This window comes from Lissotriton helveticus, chromosome 6, assembly GCF_964261635.1.
Source record: "Lissotriton helveticus chromosome 6, aLisHel1.1, whole genome shotgun sequence".
Taxonomy (NCBI): domain Eukaryota; kingdom Metazoa; phylum Chordata; class Amphibia; order Caudata; family Salamandridae; genus Lissotriton; species Lissotriton helveticus.
Window position 1 is genome coordinate 1344360060 of NC_136067.1, and position 18577 is coordinate 1344378636.

The 18577-nt window shown below is 42.0% G+C and overlaps 1 protein-coding gene across 2 annotated transcripts in view; it reads right to left on the minus strand.

Annotated features, from left to right (window-relative positions):
• Positions 1-18577, minus strand: part of TTC13 (tetratricopeptide repeat domain 13) — a 1212286-nt gene that overhangs the window by 978211 nt on the left and 215498 nt on the right. For both annotated transcript variants that reach the window (XM_078649075.1, XM_078649076.1), the window contains exons 5-6: positions 9193-9258; positions 1779-1871 (exon numbers count right to left, since the gene is read on the minus strand). In XM_078649075.1, coding sequence (XP_078505201.1) covers positions 1779-1871; positions 9193-9258 — 159 coding nt within the window. The remainder of the gene's footprint in view (positions 1-1778; positions 1872-9192; positions 9259-18577) is intronic.

An 18577-nucleotide genomic window follows, 5' to 3' on the forward strand; every position in this document is an offset into this window, starting at 1 on the left:
AGTAACAAACTACAAATACCTAGGCTACTACCCCGATGACAAGCTCACTCTGAACGCCCCAAAAAAATATATGAAGCAGAGAGCCGAAGCCCTAATTTTCTCACTTAGCTCATTGGCAAAAAAGCTGCAAGGCCCTTCGCTGAAACCTCTACTAACAGTGATGGCAACCAAAGTACTTCCAACATTATCCTATGCAAGCACAGCCATGCAGGGAAAGGATGACATTATCTTAAACAGCCTTACTGCAAAAATCTACAAGAAGGTCTTGCAACTTCCACGCTCAGCTTCTCCTGCCCAGACGCGTTTAGAATTTGGCCTGATGAACGAGACACTGGGAAGACTCTATACAAGCATTAGAGCATGGTATAGAATTAAATCGAATTCTACAAATAACACCTTGGACAGCTTGTTATGGCAGGAATTAGAAAATCAACAAAATTCTGCCGCAAAAAAATATCTGACAGGCGCTCTGGAGCAAACATGCACGGTAACCTTGTGGGAAAAAAACCTACCATTCACGTCCTTTAAACAGGTTCTAAAAAAAGCGGCCAAATTTCACTCACTAATTACGGACAAAGCCATCTTCGCCGCCCGCTCCCACGCATGGACCGTGATTAACAGCTATAACAATCTCATCCCGGCTACCTACCTTGCATCGACATACTCGTGTTTATAAAAAAAAGGCTGATGGCAGTGAGATTCGGCAAACTACCAACTCTGGCGGATGAACCTGCCTGGAAACGCTCAGAAGCCAACACCTGCCGACTATGCGGCATTACAAAAGAAGATATAATCCACATTATATGCCACTGCAAAACACTGAACCAGGAGCGAACACTCTTTCTAAAGAACATTTTTAAGGCCAAACGCCTACGCACCTGTAGATCTGCCATTATTGGTGCCTTAGACTCAACAGACCCAATAATTAATTGCAAATTTATAAAATTCTTGATAGCCTTTGAAAAGCGGCTAAAAGCTCTTGATATCTTAAAATAAGATGTTCAGCATTACTAACTATTTTAACGACGAACACTCGGATAAAGCTCCTACCAGTATCATCCTAAATTTTCCATTTTAAACTGTACTATGTAGAAATTTTATTGATTTTATTGTAATGTTAAATTCTCTTCCATCTTCGTTTTGTTATGGTTTTAATTAACTATACAATAAAGTTTATTGCCTATGGACAGACCAATAAAATTGAGATAAGTACTATAGAGACAACCTTGCAAAACTGTAAAATACATTTTAAATTGCTTTCAAATGCTTCTAAATGTATGTGTTCCCTATTGGTTAATTGATGATTGCAGGCGGAACCTAAACAATTTGAAATATTTTAAATTCCTTTGGCATGTTGAACAACAATCTGTGTTTATAATGAAAAGTGGATTTCAGCCTAATCGTTGAGTGTGCATGTTTTAGAGATGGTGGGCAGGGAAAGTGGCAAACCCTCAAACATAACTACTAGTGCTCTTCACATTCTGGTCTAGTAAGATTATGTTTCCAGATCACCACACAGAATATAAAGGTGCACATTTCTTTAAGTGGAGTTAAACTCTTTTGTTCTACCCGTGACAAATGCACACTTTTGCATATGAGTAACCTGAAAACATGAAAATGCCACACATAAAGAAACTGAAAACATGGCAGCCATGTATATAAATGCAATGATATTGACAATCAAAAGGCTTTTAAATTACATCTGGTATACTGCAATACTAGTACCAGTCAAACATCAACTTAAAATGGAGACAACAAGAAATGGAACAATAGCTTACCTCTGCTCGTTGCTCATATACTTCTGGATGATCTGGTTCTATGCTTATAACTCGACTAAGTTCAGATAAGGCAAGATCGGCATTCTTAATGTCCTAGGAAAAGTGTGAAAATGTAGGTATTCTTACTAGTCTGAATTAAACAGTTAAGATCACAGATCAAAACAGACATTTGAAAGAAGCACATCGACTGGCACTCACAGAATACAGGACAAAAGATCCACAATGGAAATTGCTAAAGCAGGTGGTCCAACTTTTGACTAAATTATCGTTCTCCAGTGTTTCTTTTTTTTTTTTTTAAATCCACTGAATGAGAACAAACTACCCAAAGTTGGCGACACTTTAATTTTGGCTTTTTTCTTCTGTAGGAAACTACAAAGCAATGAAATGAATGTCAGTCTGCTTGATTCCCTTTATTTCTTTCATCCTGGCCTGATGTGATCTTGGCGTTTCCTACATTCACCTACTGCATTTTTTTAGATTCGTATACTCATGCATCAAGAGTACATTTTTCATTTATATACATGTGCTGTATTGAGTGTACATGTACACCATATGTGTGCTTTATTATAGTTTGATAGTGTATCAATTATGCACACATTCATTAATGTGATGTTTAATGAGTGATAGAATTTAGTGAAGTTGCAAGATAACTCATAGCTAATTCTTGCAATTTACCTCATTTATCACAGTGTGTGCTCTTTTCAGAATAATCAGGAAGGTGTATTTCACCTGAGACATGTATGAGGCAGAGAAGACTCTCCAGCTTCCTGGGATAATGATTTATGAGCTACAAACATCCCCAGCGAAGGCAACCGGCTCCACGGATACCTGAGACAGAGAGCAAACTTCTTGAGGGACAGAAACTAACTAAACCACAAGCCTAAAGTATGAGGGCTAGAGGCCACCTAAAGACACTCAAAAGGGTAATTCTGGAGCTAAGAAAGTATAGCTAGGGGCTAGAAGGGAGGGATTGGTTACCAAAGACTGATTTCTTCATTTCATGCAAGGAATTACTGAAATACAATCTTAATGTTGAAATCCATTCTTTAATATTGTGTGTATTAATAATTACTTTCACTGCCACTGTTGTGTTTATTTTTATAGGCACACCTATAAACATAGGTAGTATATTAGGACATGAATGTCAATAAAATCAGTAAGACATATAGTAGGGATTCTTGTGTGTGTGTCCATCCATGGTGAAACGAGTTTCGTAACTCACTAATACAACAAATAATCAGATAGTCTCACAGATCTGATCAGTGTCTAGAATGCACAATCCTCTTATAATACATAGCTGGTGTAAGAGGCACAGTTTACTAGATTGCCTGGTTCCAGTTAGTAAATTGACTCAGTCTGCGCTTTTCCAGAGGGTTTCTAGAAAGTGGGCTGTATTTAGCAAAGGTGCAAAAAAAAGTATCAAGCGAGTTACCTTTCAGGTAAAATGTCAATTCCGGAAAACGGAAATATTATTAATAAAGAGGATGCTTGCGGCGCAATGCTTTTCACTGGTATGTCGGAGCATTTGTGCCGCAAAAGACTCACTGGCTATGTAAAGGGGTTGTAGGATTGAAGTATAAACAGCACGCCAAATTATTAGGGGGGTGAACTAGTTTTACAACACTATGCTGGAGCTTTAAAATAAAAAAAAAACACTCAGACACAATATTACGATAGGTTGTTTAAATACATAACCTGGGTGGGACTAACTGGAGCAGGCGATGGTGGTGACACTTGGAGCTCGTTGTTACAACCAAGCACATCAACCCTCTGTCTGTAGGGATTGTTTTTGAAGATGCGTGGGAAAGCATCTTTCGTTACGACCATCTGAGATGTGTACACATATGCTGGTGTGAAATGCAGTTACAGTTAAAAAAAAAAATCCGAAGGGGGAAGGTAATGATCATGGTCATATTTTCTAGTTTCAACAAGACCTAGACTGGAGGCTAAAACTAAGAGGTCTCTAACAGTCAGAGAGAAAACGATACATTCACAGGCATGTGCAACTGGTGTGTCCTTAATCAGATTTGCTAAGATCTGAAGATGAGATCACTGTAATTACATTCAAGTCAATAGAATGACTGTAGGTATTCACTCTTCCTGGCGGAAATGGTTTTGATGATTCTGGCACAAGCTTTTGCTTCTTAAGCCAGAAAGAAAAGATATTGGAGCAAGATGAGATGCAGGACTAATGCTGAAGAAGGCAAGGAAGTCTGCACCTGGCACTTGCATCTTTTAGCTCACTTGAATGCTACACCCTGAGCCGGGGACTTTAATGGACATATCAAGCTATTGATCATGCCTCTCGCAAAATGTAAAGGACCAAGAATGACAGAACTCAGATGGCCATGCATGCACGCCTCCAATTTCGAAGCTAGTTGTGGGTCTGCATATATCAATTAGTACTTTTCTGTTTAGCCTTGATTTTAAAACATCACCAATGCATATCTAAACAGGGTCTGGTAACAGTAGGGTATTAGTAGTGCTTTTTTCAATCTAATTAATTACAAATTTAATATCTTCATTTTTGTTCTTTATTTTGTTTTGTTCAATAATAGCTACAATGTGTATCATGTTGAATGTTATGATATGTGAGGAGTTATAGAAATTGCCTAGCATTTCCAAACAAGGTGGTAATGACAATGTAACTAATATTGGTTGGTGATCCTATGCCTAGATTTTCAATGTCCGCTCTTTCCACAATATTCTGAGAGTATCGGACAGTTACATTTCTTGGTCAAATGACTATGCATAATCAACGAACGTATGCCAAAAGATACCTATGAAGTTGCTTTCCTTATTTTCTGGAATCGCTGTCAATGGTTACTACTCTCTTGGGCTAAGAAATGTATCCCTTTTCTCCCTGTGGGATTATTTGGGGTAAGAGAGGTCACAACAAACTTTTTATGATGCACAATTAATATGATGACAGATGTCAAACTCAAAACTATAACGAAAGTATAAAAAATGAATATCATCTAATTTTCCAAAACATGGTGATTCCTTCCAGTCTTCCTCAGCCAAGAACAAATCCCAGTCAAGGCCGGACGTCCATCTTTGTTCATATGTGGCTTCTGAACACAGGAAGCTAGACACGTATGTGTTTTCTACGGTTTCAAACGGACCAGAGCGACAAGACGGGTGCAGTACATTTAGGATATTTGACAAAACAAATACCAGCTTAGGATATCTGCCCTTTGATCAGAGGTAGCGCAGCTAGGTGGTATGGAAACAAACTACAAACATATACACAAAATACTACGTTTATTAATGCTGGATGCCAGATTGGCAGGCCGGAGATCGTGGTGAACATGACATGATGGATTTTTACAAAACATGTTAAATTCCTCCAATCTCCTCAAGAAAGAGAATATCCCTGCTAAGGCTTGATCCGAATTTAGTTTTTCTGAGTCTCCCGAGTGAGGCTTTGCCAGAAATGTATTGATTTTCCCCGAGCTTAGGGTGCCCCCTGGCAATAAACATGGTGCATATTTTTCAGGACATTTTTAAAGCAAATGAAAGCGAAAACTTAGTTTAGGCCGGCTGGCTTTTGGTCACAAGTATCACTCCGAAGCAGAAGCGAAATCCACCACAACCTAAAATTGTCAAAATCTACAGATCGTACACTTTGCATGGCTGGTTTCCAGACTACCCTTGTCCTGACTGGCTGATTAGTTCAATGCACCGAACAACACACTTCTTTACCCAAAACATGGCAGTTTCCTTCAGTCTTCTTCAAAGAGTTACAGATCTCTACCATGACTTGGGCAATGTCTGTGTACCTCGAGCCTTCTGAATGTGAGGTTAACAGAAACATGCGGGTTTTCCATGGGTATGAGCAGGGAATCACACTCTGAACACTAGGGAATGTTTTTAATGGGAGACATTCCACAGGAAATGTCTGCAATATATGAGCCGGTGGTCAGCCCCTTAGGAAGTCTATCAACCCAGACGCTTTTGAAAAGTACAGACCCAGGGGAATCTAGGATTATGTGGCTTGCATGAACCTCAACATGTTTCATTACCCAGATTATTGTGCAAATATCAAAGAATGTGAAGGAGATTATTCACTATTTTTTGGTAACGAACTCCAGAACTCTGTGCCTGGCTGGGTCAACTGGGAGTATGAAATTGGGTTTTTAGTTGAGAGAGGTGAGAGCTTAAATTAAAAAAAAAACATAATCCATGTTAGGGTGAACGACACAAGTCACTGAATAAATAAGTGATTAACCCTTTGGTAGACTGCCACAAAGCAGTAAGAATTAACATGTGTAATGTGTACAGTATTTATGGAGCAATCAAAAAGTAATAAAGTGAACAGGTGTAAAACCTCAAAACAATTTAGAAACAGAGTACATTTTAAAAAACAAAATGACTTCAAAGCAACAAAAATCCAATAAGTAGCACAGGAGTTATGAATTTTTAAACCTAATGGTGAAAATATTGGCAAAAAAACACAAAGCACCACTTGCTGTTATGTGGTCGCACTGGACTGGGTCGAAGTCGCAAATTCAGGCCAACTTCAGTTGGGCAGATACAGGGACCAGGCTCGTCCTGGTGAAGGATTTAGCTTCTCACAGTCCAAGGCCTCAAATTAAATTCAGTTAAAACTGAGGTGATGCCGTTTGGCCATAATACATCCTTCTGGACCACTTCATGCTGACCCCAAAATATGAGAACTCTTCCTAACCCTAAGAATAAAGTCAGGAACTTAGAAGTCCTGCTGGACAACAGATTAACATATAAGAACCAGGTTAATGCAGTAATTTCTTCCTCCGTTTGCATGTTAAAAACCTTGATGAAAATCAAACATCTAATTCCTCACGATCTCCTGAAAACAGTGGTCACTACATAAGTACTTTCACGCATTGACTACTGTAATGGCCTCTATCTTAGTCTGCAAGTGAATCTTATGCAGAAATCGCAAACGGTCCAAAATTCCGCAGCAAGAATGCAAAAAAATTTGCCTAAATTTCAATCTTCTACCCCAGCGCTGATTGAACGCCACTGGCTTCCAGTGAGAAAGCGAGCTGCTTTTAAATCTCTTTAAATAAGGCATTGGCCGGATCAGGTCCTGAGTATTTGAAAAATAAATTTTGCCTTTATAGTCCTAACAGACCTGTTCACTCTAGCATTGGGAAAAAAATAGGCGTGCCTCGACACAGACTGACCACTTGGGTTGGCTGAGGCTTTGTGAAAAACACAGCACTCCTTTGAAATGAACTTCCACTTGACCTAAAAACGGCCCCTACATCTTCTTACTTTAAGGAAAAAAAGAAAAACCTGGCTTTACTGCAAATAACATATTCACAGTTAGACACTGCTGGCAATCTTGCATCCTCTCCTGCTCAGAATCTGCCACAGTCGCAAAGAGCCCAAAACATCTGGAGTTTCACCTGCAGTTCAGTCTTTGCCATCATGAAGTAGGAGGAATACTGTCAAGAATCCAGGACATGGTGAGGCACCTCTGGGGATCAGGGCTCACTTCAGCAGAGGCCTGCAGCAGGGCTCAGGCAGGCCGAGCTGGTGCTGGTCAGTTGCAAGGAAGGCCTCTGTAAGCTTGTGCTGTCTCTGTTGCTCAGAAAGGAGGTCAGCCAAATGACCCTCAGAGTTACTTCTTGGAATCCTAGGTTCAAGGCAAGCAGGTCCAGTCTTTCTTCATCAGACAGCAGGGCAGTCCTTCTGAATCTTCCTCAGATCCAAGAGTTTTAAGATAAGAGATTTTAAGGGAGCCATTGTTATACCCAGTGCCAGCCTGTGGATGCGGGGATGCCACCTTTGTCTAACCTTCCTCCATTCCTGGGTTTGGCACCAAACTGTTTTGGGCGGCGGGGTGGGGATAGATTGGGGGGGGGGGGACTAAAGCAGGCAGGATTAGGTGTGAGCTAAATTTTCCAGTGGCAGGGCAGACAGCCTTAGAAGTCAGGATGGTGGTGGGTACAGCCCTAAGGCTATCCTTCGAAGCTCAGGAAGGGCTGAGTACACCCTTAGGCCACCCTTCTCCTTTCTCCTCTCTTGCACTATGGTCGAGTCCTTGGGCTTTTCCTGTCTCAGGAAACACACCTGAGAGCTACTGTTTTGTTTCTGGGAATCCAGGATGGCAGAACATGTGCTACTCTTTACTGATCTTCTCTATAGTTTTGGCATCCTATTATGCGTCAGTGTATACAAAAAAACAATTTTGCGTCAGTTTCCAAAAACAATTTGGAAAAACGTCTGTTTTTAAAATCTCTGGCACATGGGTAATCCAGCATTTGAGATAGCCTTAAACACAGATCATTCTTATCTCCAATTCGTATTTATTAAATGTTTTGTTATGAACTAATGCACATTTCATAACAGTGAAAAAACACTGTAAACCACAGCTCTGCCAGATCTGGGTACCATGCTTTTGAAAAAACTACAAAGAGTATACATGTCTGCTGTAAGAATATTCTGTAGCACAGAGTGATTATTTTTGAAGAGCTAACTTCTGTGTTAAAATTTGAAGTTAAAAACCTTGTGAAGCATTGCTCTTTTCTACCCTCTCATTCTGAACACTAGCAAGAGGCTGCTTACATTTTTTTCTTAGTCTATAAAAAAATCCAACCAGCACCTGGCTGGGGCACAGAACTTTGTGTCTGTGCCCCAGAAAGGAGCCGGAAGAAGTTTGGATTTTTTTCCATACACTGCCATTATGGTAGGTCCAGAGGAAAGTGCTATTTACATTGCACCAGATAAAATCCTACCCTGCAGGGATCAAATGTATCAGGTAAAATAAACAGCAACAAATAAGATTATTGCTCAAATAATAGAAATAACATGTAGATTTCTGGGCTTTCCATACCAAAATCCAGATACTTTTCTGGACATTTTCGACAGTATATTTTTTAAGGTCTGCCCTTTCGGAATATAACTGAAAATTGCAGAGGTTGGGAAGTTGTGATGCTTACTAATGTAATGTAATTCTGATATGTGCCGTAACAAGATGATAAATTCCGTTCTGCTGAGTTTGCATTGCAGAGTTTTGCCCACTCCGCGATTCACTTGGAACACGGAGTTGTGGCAAAATTCTGCCAACCACCGCGTGGTGGAGTTTTTTCTCATGCATGGCTTGCCAATGTTAAGCCTTAATGCGGGCTGTCGTGACGGTTTGCGATGAGAAAACTGGCACTCAAGCAGAAAATGTACTTGAGCGGCAGCAAAAGCACCGCTCTCTGACACGCCGCGTAGTGCCATTTGCACTGATGTAGAACAAGCTCCTGGTGCTAAAAAACAATGCAATGTGCCGATTACGCACGCTAGCAACTCTGCAGAATCTTGTTAAGTTTTTGTGTAACTCTGAGGAATTCTGCAAGTTCTGCCCACCCCTAGCCGTAAAAATAATTACAGCACATATCGGAATTCAGCAGGCCAGTCTATATTAAACACTTACCTGAAGTCCTTTCTTTCCATACGCTATGCCTCGTCCATAAATGGCACTAATCAGCTCTGGATCCTCCTGCCAAAAAAACACCAAAAGCAAATATTAAGAAAAATAAAGATGGACATTTTCCTTTTCTACACATTTCACATTACTGAAACTAAAAATATATGTAGTCTCCTTACTCAACGGACCATGTGAGGGACAGTTATGCTGTTACAAGGAGTAACGGGTTGAGAGGAAAGCTGTTTATTAGATGGTGTGTTTGTGTGACCTTACCATGCAATAAACTCACAAACCCGTCTTGGATCCAGTCAGGTTAATTTGCAAGACCTTAGCTCAACCCAAGGTAGCTGTGGCTATGAGCTTTCAGGCTTTGTCAAAGGCAGGCCCGGACTGGCGGTAGCGGGCACCGGGCAATCCGCGGGTGCGCCGCACAGGTGGGGGCCGGTTTTGGGCCCCTGAGGGCCGATTTTGTTACGGGCCGTTTTTGCAGCATAAACAAAATCGGCCGATAACCGGCCCTGGCAAAGAGCTCGACGGCACCCCCAACCCCTGGTGGGGGCCCGCCAAGCACTTTGCCAGGGCCGGTTTTGGTTCCCAGTCCGGCCCTGGTCAAAGGAACAAGTGCCAAACATTCAGAACTACAAAAACCAGCTGAATAAGAAAGAAACCCAACAAAAAGAAAACCTGACACCAATTTATAAAAATTGCTCTTATTTTTATGAATTTTAAACACCAAAATGAACAAAATCCACCGGAGGATTCTGGCGATATAAATTATTACACAAATAAGAAATCACTGGTTCACTTCAAATCGCAAACAAGCTTTGGCAACTCCCACAGTTAACAGTTACTTTTGAAAATTTGATAAAGTTGTGTTTGGTTACTACGGCCCGCTTTAGGCAACTAACTCTGGCAGGGACCAAGTCAAAGGGGCCAATAAGGTTTGGCAGGATAGTTTCCTTGCAGTCAAAGTAGTCTCCAGGCTCTATAAGCACTGCCATAGACGTCAATAGACTGGTCCTGGCGCAGGGGATACAGGATGATGAAGGATGCTATGGATGTTGATCTAGAGGTCTTCCTGGGGCCACTCCCCGTCCATGATCACAGTGACGCAACTTGATGTCCCTCAAGGTTGAAGTCAAACCAAAAACCAGTTGCCACTTGTCTACTGGTCTCTGATTAGAGTGAAACCAGCAGTTCCTTATAACTGAGGCTAGTGTTCCTCTTGGGTGCCCAAACTGCACTCTAATGACTTTCCGATTCCAGCAGACTCGGGTGCAACTTTTGATCATCAAGACTTTCTCCCAGTTTGTGATTCAGCAGTAAGTGGCAATTAAGCAATTGTAGCAACCAACTCGCAAAGGCAGGCTTCTTCAGCTTTTGTGGCCGTAGAGATGTAACATTAAGTCAGACAACTAACTCTTGGAGGCAGTTCTTCTGTATGGAGCTTGGGACAACTTTTTTTCCAGCAGGGCACCACTGGCACAGTCCTCCCTTTGCTAGCCGATGGATCAGCAGATGAAGTCCACAATTTCTTACATCCTCTATATGCGGGGAACAGTAGGCCAGTCGTTATTCAGTCCTCAATCCAGTGCAGATTTGATCTGATGTCTGGGTACTAAGGGTGCCACTTTTATGCCCACAGCTTACCCTCTGGGATGCAGAGACTATTAGCCAAAGGGCTATTAGGATCCCACATGCCTGATGATGACTTCCTACAAAGTGTAGCATCTAGATATCCCACAAGGCAATATCCTGCCCACACCCAAGATGGCAGAACCCCTCTCTCGGTGTGTGGAGCTTGATAGTCCACCTTTGTGGTGTGCCTACCAGAGGGCTACACACCCACCGGAAAATGGGTTTATCAACTGTTTCCCCCCCTCTGTCCCTGATGCCAACCTGTCTACCACAACAAAAGAGCAGACCTTCTAGTGTGTGTCCAAAGGGGAAGGCGGCTTCCCCTTTGGGCTCACATTGTTTGGCTGACTTGCCAGGGAGAAGTCACACCTCTCCCAAAAAGACTGAAACGAAAAATAAAACAAATTCTGAAACGACTTCGAGCACAACCACAAATCGAAGCACTGCAAGAGGAGTTACGTGATTTAAAAGCCAGGCTAAAAAAGGTAATCTGGGAAAAAAAAGACAGATGAACAACGAACTCTGGGCAAAAATAATGTACAACTCGAAACTGAAAAACAGCGCCAAGTTCTGGCAGACAATTCATAGCCTCCAACGGCCAGATCACCATGGAATAAGCTCATATATAGCGGAGGCAGATTGGGCAAATCATCTGCACAATCATTTCAACGATAAAAACAAAGAGGGCAACTCAACTGAAGATAAACCGCGGAAAATGGAGATGGAACAGAAGGATACCAACGTAGAAAAGACCAAACAAGGGACGAGAAAATACATTAAATGGGATGTGAAAAGGCATAAACAAAATGACGAAGATGGAGCAAGAAATACAAGCCCAAACTTAACATCAAACAGCAAAGAAAACAATAATAATATATCAGCGGCTCGGATAAAATCACAAATACAGAAGGGCAAGTCGAAAGGAGCACCAGGTCCAAATGGGATACCGCCAATAATGTTTAAGCATGACATTGAATTTTGGAGTAATACACTGGTACCAGTCTTCATGGGCATTCAAGAGCTAGAAAGTAGCCCGGCATCCTGGAAAGGATCGATCATAAGTCCAATCTATAAGCAGGGCGACAGGAGCAACCCTTGCAATTACCGGTTGACCGCCCTAATAGATATAGAGGCAAAGTACTATGCTGGTCTAGTACTGGAGGAATTGACATCTTGGGCATCGTCAAAACAAATAATCCCGGTAAATCAAACAGATTCTGAAGAGGACAGGGTACCATCACTAATGTCATGGCATTAACTCTGTTGGCAGACGCGGCAAAAGCAGCAAAGAACTCACTATTTTCATGCTTTATAGACTACAGCTCAGCGTTTGATCACGTGGATCGGGCCAAACTATGGCAAAAGCTGGAAAAATGGAGGATACCAAGACCTCTTTTGAAACAGCTGATCTCACTTCACACCAACATCTGGGTCAAGATCAAGCTGGGAGATGGGACGCATCTCTCAAGGCGGATTAGCACCTCCAAAGGCTTGAAACAAGGGTGCGTCCTAGCTCCCATGCTGTTTAATCTCTTCTTAGCAGACCTACCAGGGGAATTGGACAGAACTAAATCACATGCCCCACGACTTGGAGAACTCATGCTGTCCAATCTCCTATATGCTGATGACCTGGTCCTAATAAGCCGGACTCCAATTGTTCTCTAACAGCTTCTGAATACTACTAGCACATTTTCACAACGCAATGGACTAACCATCAACTTAGCAAAAACAAAAACCATGACCGTGAATTACAAGAAGACTGGGAAAAACATTTGGTATTTGGAAGGGCGCAAACTGGATCAGGTAACAAGCTACAAGTACCTTGGGGTACTACTGGACAGCAGAGGCTTGTTTAAACCTCAATTAGAGAGACTGCATCGAAAGGGCACCATGAGCTATCTTGCGATGAAGCCCCTGAAGAAAGTTCTGCCAGATTGCGCACTCGACCCGCTCCTACAAGTAATCAGAGCACGTTTACAGCCCATGCTGACATATGGGAGCGAACCAACACACGGAAAAGACGCATTGATCCTAGATAAAGTGATTAGTAGAACCTATAGATCAATCTTTCAGCTACCCAGCTATGTATCTCCTGCCCAAATACGCCACGAATTTGGCCTTCAGAAGCAGACGGTGGAAAGAAGGGGCACCTACATAAAATGCTGGCACAAGATCCGAAACGCAGAACGCGGGACAGTAAATGCCCATCTTTGGACCGAGCTGCTACAACGAGAGCAATCACCAGCCAGAGAGTACCTGTTGGAATCATTAGAGAGACTTGAACTGACCAATCTTTGGGAATCGCCAGTAGAACATAAGAGTTTTAAAAAGGTTGTAACCAAAGTAACGAAAATTATATCCTTAACAGAAGACAAGGAAACTCTAGCAAAGAGGGCACACGGCTGGACAGTGTAAAATGATTACAAAGCATTTAAGCTCTGAAAAGGGGATTTAAACAGAAGATAAAAGAAAATATTTTAAAGTTGCGGTTTGGTGTCTTACCAATTCTCCCTCACCTGGCGCCATGGAAAAGGACCACACACAATGGAGTATAGGGGGTATACAGTAAGGCCGCCCCCCTCTCAGAGAAACATATTACAATAAAGGGCCATACCAGATCAAACACCTAACTAAGTGACCTCCGGGGCTTATTATATATAAAAAAGTGAGGACCCCATGGGTGTGTAAGTTGAACACTACTCCTCTAGGTCAAGGTGTATTTTTCTGTAAAATGTAAAAGCGTAGTAACAGGCAAGTCACCTCACCAATAAAAAATATTGTGAGTGGAGAGAGAGTGCCTCACGGTAGTAACACCCGAGGGGGTTCCTGGTTAACAATCACCAGTTTACCCACTTATCATCGGTCACTCCCTCTCTGTTATGAAGTGTGAAGACGAAACGAGCAAGGAAGCTCATTGTTAAATAAAAAGCAAGAAAAGGTGTGCTACTAATAAATAATAACTCAAATGTGTGCTTGATGCTACACCTAAACAGCTAGATCCCCAAAGAATATAGACCTATGTATTAGGTCCATAAGTGAATAAAAAAGTGAATAAAAAGTGAAGATTGGTATGGTTTGCTGGCGTTCCAATCTTTATTCCGATGCTGCAAACCTCCCAGTTAAAAATGGTTAATTATATGCCATATTTACTTAAATGCCGTGCCAACATGTTTCGTTGTTCTACATTCCAACAACTTCATCAGGGCAAACAAGGGGTTTCTCAGATATAAATCTTCACACTCAGAGTACCTTGTGGTTGCAAAGTATACCGGCAACCATCCATTAAAAACGGACCCCGTGTCAGATGATCACGAGTCCCCAGAAGCTAGGTCTCGCTCAAGCCACTGTCACCACGTCACTGGGACTTGGCTTGCCGGTTACTACGCTTTTACATTTTACAGAAAAAGACACCTTGACCTAGAGGAGTAGTGTTCAACTTACACACCCACGGGGTCCTCACTTTTTTATATATAATAAGCCCCGGAGGTCACTTAGTTAGGTGTTTGATCTGGTATGGCCCCTTATTGTAATATGGCCATGGAAAAGGAAACAAGAAAAGCAGACCTGTCGTCTCTGTAGAGCAGGATCTGAAGATCTAATACACATAATTTGTATTTGCCCAGGCTTAATGGATAAAAGGAGATCTTTACTACGAGCAAGATGGAATCAGAAGGGCATCAGGACTTGTAGACAGGCAGTCAAACTGTGTTTCAACCCGCAGGAGACCCAATTAAACTGCTGTCTCTCAAAATTCTTTGATACAGTGACGGAAAGACTAAAGCATCAGCAAAATGAGGAAGCAGACTAGCAGACAGATAGCGCTCCTCGAGTAACACATTGGGACTCCAGCTCACATAATAACACCGATAAATTAAATTGAAAACATGAATTTTATCCACTACCTCACAAAGCGAGATAACGCCGACCCCTGTACTTTAAAAGTTTGAAAGTTATTTTTATTTTATTTTAAATTGTGAGTTTTAAAAATTGTGAGTTTTAACTAACTGTACAATAAAGATTACTTACTTACTCTCCCAAAGGTAGGCCCTTTGTGTTCCTTCCAGAGAGCCATTAACACATGCCCCCAGGAGGGAAGAATGCTTTCTCATGGCCTGCAACCATAAACGGTCACTGGAAAACTTGGACAACAAAGAGGCAACGTGCTACATTTGCCACTTACTTAAAAGTTACATTAAAATCGACATGGGCATTAAGCAGGGTTTAATGTAATTATTCTTTTGATACTTTGAAGTACCAACTTTAGTAGTCACATTCAGAAGTTAGCACAGCTGGGTTGCCAGCATGTAACCTTGTACTCGCCAATGGGGTTACTGGCCTTTCTACAGTAAAAATGGAAAATTGGGGTTTTTAATGTTAGGACATATGAAAACACGTCCTACTTTTTAATATACAGAAAACTGCCATAGGCTCAAATAGGCCTACCTTAGGGGTGACATGTATATATTAAAAAGGAGGGTCTGGATTTCGTCATTAGTTTAAATGGCAAAGTCGAGTTAGCAGTTCAACAGCTTCTCTGCCGGCCAGGAATGGTAGGCTGGGAGACTTGCTTTGCTTGGTCACACCTGTGGTGGCACAATAAGTGTTGCAGGCCATGCCTTGTTTTATGTTTTAACACATTGAAAATGCAATAAAAACAGTTTAAAAAATAAATAAATAAATAATTACTGCAGGCCAAGAGGTACAAAAATTCGATTTTTGCCCCCAAACGGCAGAAGTAGAGCTCATCAAGAATGTGAATTTCCTTGAGCTTCTTTGTATATATGGTATAGCCTCATTACATGTAAAATAATGCTCTCTTCTTATGCAGCAAAGTAATATCCATTGCAAGACGCATCCTGGGAATAGTAGATAAAATATTAGACTGCTTGCTTTGCTTCAAGATGCTAGAGTTCAAGGCCTAATGACAAGATTGTAGAAGGGATAACATCTTTCTCTGTATTTGGGGATATGATCACTGCCACAAAATAACCAAAACGCATGCTCTCCAAGTTTTCATGCGTTGAGGAGTTGGCTTAACGGCTAGGGTGCTCGAGCTCGGACCTGGAGAACTGGGTTAGAGTCTCGGTAACGACGCCAAAAACCTCCTGTGATTCTGGACAAATCACTTAATCTCCCCGTGCCTAAAAATGAATGTGTGTCCTCATGTAACGTAACTGGTGCTATGTAAAGCGCTCTGATACCCGATTCGGTTCGGGTCTAGTTCGCGCTATATAAAACTCTGCAAAAAAATCCAGAAAACAGACCAGCTCCATTTTTTTAATGTTGCCTCGTGTGAATAATTTAAGAGGTCTCTAGTAAAGTCTTTGGATGTCACAATAAAACATCTGTTGGTCATGTTCTTCAACTCTTAACTAACTTTTGGGGAGGTAAATCTTTTTTTAATACTTCTTTGGTTACAAATATTTTGCAGGATTCAAACTTATAATGCTCATCCCCACCAAATTTTAAATGGCATTTGATTGTGGAAAGGTGGACCACTTTGCAAGGATCCTGCAAGGCTTTGCGCTTCCCCTATAAGGCTCATTTCTTTCAGCTTGCATACAGACATGGATTCAGGCGAGGGCACAGCCAGGCAGCGACAGCACACAGACCCACTTGTGCCCCCTGCCAATCCAATTGAAAGCAAGGTATCTCATTGTGATTAGGCCTATAGGAGAGGGAGACCCTTCCCCTGGGCCTCGCAGGTATGGTGAGGCGCAGAGAGGCCTAGGGGAAGGGGATGCCTCCTCTGGTCCCAGTTGCAAGGAGTCATATTCTGCAAGATTGTCCTGCATTAAAGCCTCCTGCCCTGCTCCCCCTTCAGAGGCACCACAGGACGCAGACTGCACACCAGTTAGCTATCTTACAGTTTTAACCCTTCCATCTCAGCCTACAAATAATTCACCTTTAGCACTTTATGGGATATAAAATAGGTGTTTGTAGGTGGTTGAGAAGGAGGGGCTGCAGGCCAGAATGGGTAAGAACACAGCAGCTTCAAGAGCAGGGTCATCTACTGAGATGCTAACAGCCCTGAATGTGTCACGTTGAATGCACAGTAGAGGGGCCTTGGACATTTCCTTTCTGCACTGAGCCCAGGGACGGTTCAACTGTTTGAGCCGAGGAGCGTCGCTCCACTTAATTACCCCAGAAATGCTCCAGAGACGAAAAATAAAATGGTAACGTAGTTAATTCACTGCCATTATATTTTCCGTCAAACTGTCCTGAACCTAGTGTCAGGGCGGGCGGGCCTGCTTATTGGAAGCAGTGGTGGGCTGCCTGACTGTGCATGTTTATAGTGCACATGTTCCTTTGGCTGGCCATCTTGCGACAGCCAACCTAACATGTGCACTACAAAACTCTCAACCCAGCTGTCTTAGACAGCAAGGTTGAGAGACTAAACAAGCCTCCAGTGTCCCCAGGAGCGACGAGAGAGGCCTCTCCCTCCAATCCTGGCACTGCTCTCATGCAGTTCCAAGATTGGTTTAGCCCAACTGGACGTGACGTCAGGAGAAGATGACCGGAGCAAGTTAGGCGTGTCTCTGGAAAGCATGGTAAGTACCTTTTTATTTCTTTTGTGTATTTAATTGTATTTATGATTTTTTTTTGCATTAAATCTTTTTCCTGCGTCTCCAATCACCGTACTTACCAGCCACCACTGATGGGGGCCCAAAAACCGTAGGACCATCTCTGCTTGATTGGGTGGGTGATTGAAACCAAAGGACCAAAAATATTTCGGTCATGTCATGAAATCATCCTGGCCTAACGCATCTTGCAGAATGCATTAGGTTACTGCATGAAAATGAACGACACAGAAATGGGTGCCGCCAATGACATGCCAATCTAATAAGCCAGTTAGGTGCTGATGAGGTGTGAGTAGACAATGTGGCCTAGACATTTGCACAGAAAAATTGTGTGCCCATGACATGTAAAGTAAAGTGCGTAAATCGGTTAGTTTTACGAATGGTGCAAAACAGGTATCAAAAGGCAAGAATCATAATAAGTTAATGCATGGCTTATTGTTTTTTTCTTTTTTAAACTTTTGCATAAAACACTTAAAAATACAGGTAACTTCTTTCTGGAAAGTACAGAGATACTTTCTGTTCGCAGGGAATACATATTTCCACTTAGGCCAGATGGGCGCTTGATATTTGTGGAGTATTTAATGTCCGAGTTAACTCGCATATTGAATCCGGGCGGAATCAGTTGTGAGGTGAATAAAAATACAATGAAAGATAAAAGCACTGTAGTGCACAGTAGGAAGAAAATGGATCCGGTGGCAGTCCGTATTACTACACTAGTAACAAGCTTATCTTAGAGATCCAGGAAGATTGTGGGATAGAGGTTGGAACTGCTTAATGTGTGCTGGTGATGGGCATCAGCACTCATTTTTAGGTCTTACCTAGCAGACAGGGAAAGCTGTCTGTTTGCGAAAAGACCGGTTATCAGTTTAATGTGGGCTTAGGGCCAGCCCATTGCTTACCATTGGTTGGCCTTATTGTCACTCATTTTTGCTTCCTTTCTATTTGCTAACTTTGGTGGGCTTCACTTTCTCTTCTTGTGTTTGTCCCTCTTCAAGAGTATGGTGGCATTACTGGTGTGCTTCCACTGCTCAATGGTCAGTCACTATTTTTATTTTTGGTTAAGTATTCTAGTAATCTCTTTTATGTACTTCTCTTCCCCCAGCCATACTCTATGATGCGGTCTCTCCCCTTCTCCCCTGCCCCTTTCCGTGAAGCACTTACCCGAGTATGCT